General features: G+C 42.0%; 1 protein-coding gene across 1 annotated transcript in view; it reads left to right on the top strand.

The window, feature by feature from the left end:
* The window catches only part of prickle2b (prickle homolog 2b), a 35938-nt gene that overhangs the window by 15952 nt on the left and 13522 nt on the right, over nucleotides 1-6464 (top strand). The window contains exon 3 of the mRNA XM_015042553.1: nucleotides 6283-6396. Within this exon, the coding sequence (XP_014898039.1) occupies nucleotides 6283-6396 (114 nt within the window). The remainder of the gene's footprint in view (nucleotides 1-6282; nucleotides 6397-6464) is intronic.

Here is a 6464-nt window from a genome sequence, read left to right on the forward strand (position 1 = left end):
GCCACTTAAGCTGCGTCAGTGAGGTCTGAGCGACCCCTGTTGCTAAGTGTCTGTGTGTCGTTGGCATGGAAACACTTGGCTGACATGCCGGCATCTGATGGTCTTCCTGTTCTTGTGGAATATTATGAAAGAATCGCACAAATACGAGGTTTTCAGAGAAGATGCAGTCCGCCTGTGTAAGACCCACTGGCCTCATCAATCACGTGGCATCATGTCCCTCAACAAAGAAGAAATGAGCTTTTCACAAAAAGTTGAGCAAAAGGAAAACATTGGTGGGAAAATAATCCACAAGCGGCGAGGACGGCAGCGTCCTTGGGAGGATTGTGAACTGAAGCCCATTTGTGAATATGACAGAGATTCACAAGATGTGTAGACTCCAGCTGGAGGTGGCGCTTTAAGAAACGCCACACAGAGACGAGTTCAGGAAATGGGCTGCGACTGTCGGGTTTAAAATCATGATGCTCAGCTGTGAACCAGAAATAACATCAGAAGCATCTTCCCACGGCAAAGAAGAAAAATACTGTCTCTCTGGTGTAATGTAAATTTCTTTCAGATTAAAGTAAATGTTGCCATTTTTTTTTCTTTTTAAGAGACTTGAGAGTGTGGTTTTACTTAAGTGATTTGTAAATGTATTCGGCGTAAGGGTTTTTGCTTTACAGAAGTGCGGTAAAACTCCCGTTAGCTAAACGACCGGCCGCAGGATTCCAGAGACGTAGACTAGCAGGTTTCACTCATAATCCCCCCCACTGGAGGTATAACTCCAGTGCTGGAAGTCGCTGCATGTTTGCGCTGACGGCGTCTTCACCAGGCTAACGGCTGACAAAGGATTACGTGGCTCCGGCCCTCGAATTAATCTCCCGATTGTTTTCTGCCTCCGAACATGTTTGCAGGAGGTTTCCTGGCCCTCGCAAGCACTTTAGTCGAGCCCGCACAGCACATTAAGCAGCTTCACGCGCGTTGGAGGAAAATCCTCCTCTACAATGCTCCGCCGAGCTGGAGGTGTTCACACGTGGGAGGGTCTCCGCTTTAATTGGACAATAGGGGCGTTTATGGACGCTGGTTTCATTTCGTTGAGGAGCCGAGTCAATACGCTGCTGGCAGAGGCTCCGGTTTTCTCCTCAGAGGACCGAGGGGAGCTTTTTTTTTTTCCTTTCTTTTTTTTTCTTTCTTTCCTCCAGGGTTACACTTGTAAATCAAAGCTCAACATGGTAGATGTTTGTAAAAGAAAAAAAAAAAAAACAGATGAGACTTGCATAATATCACTCAAAATTTATAAAAGCTTCCATTTCTAATATGCAGTCATGCACAAATGTGACGCTATCTCTGAAATGCTAGCGCCTTCAAGCTGTGGAAAACTTGTTGTGTGACTTTTTGCACAGGAGCAGCTCTAAACAAAAAAGCTAAAGCTTTGGACCTAAATGGTGGGTTTTAGATTTCCGCTCTGGCAGCCAGAGCTCTTTATTAGTCTGCTATTCAGCTGGCAGTGGTGTAACGTCCCCCTCCGTGTAATGAGAGATTCCCGCGCAGCTGTACAGCCGTCCAGTACGTGGATCTGAGGGATTACCAAGGATGGCTCTGCACTCTTTTAGGACCTAATTTACCCTAAAATAAAAATACAGGTATCTCTCTTAAACCCAATAACCACCGCTTTGCAGGAATGCAATCTTTACCAAACGGAGTCGTCGTTGGGCTTTTGGCGTTGTGTTTTAGGAGCAGTGTGAGGAAGGCCTGTGTTTTGAAACGAAACTTCTCGACGTTGCCAGCTTACTGTTCAGCAAGGCCAAGAATGCAACTCTGCCGAGTCCTCTTAGGGGCATTTTCCACTTTTCATCATCATGCAGAGTCGGTCTCGGCGGTCACAGGAATCTGATTTTAATTTTCTGTCCAGCATGACGTACGTGTTTTCAGCCCTCTAACGCTGGATGTTTGTACAGCATTTTGGCCTTCGGGTAATGAAATATAAGCTAGCTGCAGGGTCTGGACCCATGGCTTTCAAGAGAGGGAGAGACAGAGAAAAGGAGTGAGGGTAGTTTGACCTGTTTCCTAAATAGACCTGAGCACAATTAAAACAATTCCAGGCCAGCATGGGGCCAATAAAACTGTCAGCAGCTCAACTGATCACTGATCTTTGGGTGATTGTGGCTGTTCCCATTTGCATCGCTGACATTTTTTAACATCTACTGCATGCATTGCAAAACATTTGTGAGATATATACATGCATATATATATATATATATGTATATATATATGTCCCCTCTACCTTCTCCTACCCACCCGCCATTGGATGGATAATGGATGGAAGGTTTTATGAGCAAATGTCTTTAAAGTTCATGACATTCCCATCAGTCTAAGAGCGTCTATTGTCCTGTGACTTGTGACCCTTTTTACGGCGCCACCATTTCAGCCTTATTCCTTCCGCTCAAGAAAATGCAAAGAAAGTGGAGGATTGTGGGAATTATGGCCGACCCGCAAACTGGCCGTGCTCACTGTTAGGTTATCCTGCCTGTTTGTCCTACGCAATGATGATGTTCAACGCTAAACGTAAAAGTAACTTCAATCCTTTAATCATTTTTAACAAACGCTTCCTCTGGCATGGCCTAAATGAATAAAATAGAAATGTCATTTATTGTCCCAGAATGGGGAGATTTCTGGGCAACAGTACCAAAGTGACGGATGATGGCAGCAAATAAACCCATAAACGTTTATACAGCTGCACTGAACCCCACTGAAAACCTGGTTACTCCACCAAATATTGATCTCTGAACTCTTCCTGAGTTAAAACATTAGTATTGTTGTTTTTAAATTAATATGAACTTATTTTCTTTGCATTATTATTATTATTTATTAGTATTATTTTGTCAATTTCTTATTTTCTTGCAAATAAATACTAATTTTTTTTGCTTTGAATTTCAGAGACATGTCAGCAGTTCATAGAATCAAAGAACAATGTTCATATTAGTCAAACATAAACTTATAAAGAGTGAAATCAGAGAAACTGATCATTTTTATGTGCTCTCTTAACATTTTCCAGAGCTGTATGTATATAAAAAAACAAAATAAAGAATAAAAAAATACTGTACAGTAAAGACATACATTTCAACATAAATAATGTGTAGTTATAAAAATCGTGTACTCCAGTTCATAGGAATGTACAACTGAGATGGTTTAAAAATCTACAATAATTAAGTCTCTTTGAGCATTAAAAGACAAAATATTTACAATTCGTGACACTAAAAAACGGTGAAAGTGTTAAATGACGTCAAACACACAATACCTAAATTCTGAGAAGCGGACGACTGCTAGTCAAAAGGTAGTAATTTGATTATCCTCCTGCTCAGTTTTTGGTTTCCTTTTGGTTTTTGGCCTTGACGAAACCCACCGTCTTTCAGCCATCTATAAGGTTTGCACTTCTGCTACGAATACCCAATTTGTCTCGCCATGTGTCGCTGTGGCGAGTTGCGATTTTTCTGACCGGAGCCGTGTCGCACCCAAGCCCACTGAGGAACGCCAGAGCTGCTCCCTGAACGCGTCGGGCTGTTAGCAGCAATAGAAACCGGCTGTGACGAGCGATCTCCCCTGTCACCCTTTTTTAACCCAAAGTCCTACCATTAAGCCGGGGGAAACACTCCTCTAGGTTCAGCTGAAACGTCTGTCCTGTCTTCAGCTTCGTCTGCTTCTGATTACAGTTATTATCGCAAGCCGCTTCTCCTGGTTCTCGCTGTCTTTCTGTGTGTGTGTGTGTGTGTGTATCTATCTTTTGATCTTTCCCCCCTGGGGCAGTGAGCCTTTCACCTCCAGATTCTAACCCTGCTGTTGTTGGAGGCATGTTTTGTAATTTATCATCAGTCATCAGCTCTCTCTCTGTGTGTGTGTGTGTGTGTGTGTGTGTGTGTGTGTACATACAGTACATTCTAGACTTCAGTCAGTCTTTTATGGACTGTATTCCAACAAACACAAGGGGACGCCAACCAAATCAGAGCAGGAAGAATCGGGTTGCGAACCGAACAAAGCTGTGAAATCATCCCAACCCAAACTCGCTTTGATAAGGCGGCTTTACTGGAGCACCGGTTGCCGCCGCCGACCAGGTTTTCTTAATGGCGCTGGCTTTACAGTTCAGCTTGAAGACGCATTTTTAAGGTTTTACTTTTGGTCCTTGGCTCACCGGCTCCCGTTTGGAGGATTCAGGTTAATCCGTTTTTGGTGACGCTTGGCAAAGACGAGTCTGAAATTTCCCAAGTCAGCAAATCCATTCAGTCATCGAGCCAGATGGTGAGTGTCAAAGATACCGTTTCTACTGAGGACAACAGCTCTGATTTAGTTTTGCCTTTTTGTTTAATGCCACACTGTTATGTATCCCCTTTTTTTTTTTGTAACAAATTCTTCCAAAATCTCTCTTGTTCTTCTCTCTTTTTGGCCTCAGTCTTTAAACCTTCCTTGCGGTTTTGCTCCTCCCCCCTGCGCTGACCTTTGTGGCACCCCGGCCCTGCAGATACAGTGTAATAAAGAAAGGGGCTGTGATAAATAACAAGGAGATGACACCCATTGTGTGCCACGGAAATGCGAGGAATGCAATTTGGAACTATCCAGATTAGCATTAATCTGCAGCAGCACACACCGCGTTCATTTAGGTTAATCACTGCTTTGGCCGTACGAGTGTCTGTCTGTTTTGTCTGTTTTTGTGTGTGTGCGAGTGTTTTGACACGTCAGTGATACATTCCCATGTCAATGTGCAGAGATGGAGGAGTGGAGTTCCATTAAGTCTCCACTGGTGGACCATAAATCAAAGTGATTTCTTAACTGTGTGTGTGTGTGTGTGTGTGTGTGTGTGTGTGTGTGTGTGTGTGTGTGTGTGTGTGTTGATGGCTTGCTCTGGTAAAACTTAACCCCATCGTTGTACTCTTTAAGATGTTTCAGTTGTTTTTTTTCTATTTATATAATAATCTACACAGTTTGTGCAATAATTAATAAACTTTATAAATTAGAAGATTCATCTTGAGCCTTCAGAGTTTGAGAGACGTACCGCTGAATCAGTCAGACATCTGTTTCTGAAGTGGGTCAGTTTTCCCTTGATTAGCTCTGAGCAATTATCACAACAAATATTTCAAGAAAAATATATCTGCCTCATTTTTAAATATTTTACTCTTCACTAATTTCTTTCAGTGTAATCAGAAGGTGAAACATAAAATAATCGGAAATCGGGTTCGACCAGGAAAACCCTGATCTGTTCATCTTTAAAGATCGTTTTTGATTGTTTTTAAGGCAAAACAACTGAGAAATGGAGATGCACCAACTAATTTGACCTGAATTCAGAATCGACCAATTATTTATTTTTTATCCTTTGTTCATTATGTAAATGCGTCAAAATCAGGAAATCACTTCACTCCCCATCTATAAACACATCAACCAACTCCTTGTAAATTCTCCATTTTCTGTTTAAGTTCACCGTCTATATCAAACCTGCAGCACATTTTTCTCTTTTTGGCTTAGGCAAAAATTTGAATCGGTCAAAATCGTAATCTGTTTTCGAAATTAATTCTGTGCATCCAGTCGGGAAAAGCTTGACCTGCTTAATGTCTTGAACAATTTACAGACAAATATGGAAAAGCACCAATTGGCTAAAGATCAGATCATGATTCGCCTTTTTTCCTGACTCACCGTTTTCACCTCAAACAGAACGGGTATTGACCAGGAAAAGCCTAGATTTCTGTCTGCAGTAGTAAAAGGAACATTTTTGACATTAATAATTAGAATGCAGGAGAGGCAAGAGATTTGAATTTTCCATTTTCCCCTGATCGTCTCTAATTGATGACCGGCAGATCAGAAAAAAGAGAACTAGGAACTTCCACTGTTTTAAAACCATAAACACTAAAACCAACATTTACTTTCAGTTTTTTGTGTTTTTTTTTTTTTTTTTGGACTTTCATCAAAATCAGCCAAAAGTTTTGGAGATTTGCATCAATATAAAAAAATGGGATGATCTTCTGATTCCTATATTTTCTGCTAAACACTACAACCTGTATTAAAGTCAAGACAGCAATTTTTTTCCTTATGTGGTTTTAGGTCAGACCTAAAAACACAGTAAAAAAAACAAACAAAAAAACATTTTTATGCCATTTTACAAAGAATACAAATACATTTTATGTGACAGAAGATTACAGATTGAATGCTAATCAAATCACGTGCTAATTCTGTTAAATTTAGCCCTACATGTCATCACTTCAGGGGTTTCTCGGATCGTTCATGCGCTGCAGGAGCTTTAATCCCGTGTTTGTCATCTGGCAGGTTCATCACTACTACAGCTCCCTGCCTGAGGACAAGGTGCCCTACGTGAACAGCCCAGGAGAAAAGTACCGCATCAAGCAGCTCCTCCACCAGCTCCCGCCTCACGACAATGAGGTGAGAGTCTGGACCAACCCTAACTAACCCCCCCCCCCCCCCCCCCCCCCCCCCCCTCCCCCCCCCCC

The sequence above is a fragment of the Poecilia latipinna genome, unplaced genomic scaffold (genome assembly GCF_001443285.1).
Source record: "Poecilia latipinna isolate Pla-1442-1.1 unplaced genomic scaffold, P_latipinna-1.0 Scaffold595, whole genome shotgun sequence".
NCBI lineage: Eukaryota > Metazoa > Chordata > Actinopteri > Cyprinodontiformes > Poeciliidae > Poecilia > Poecilia latipinna.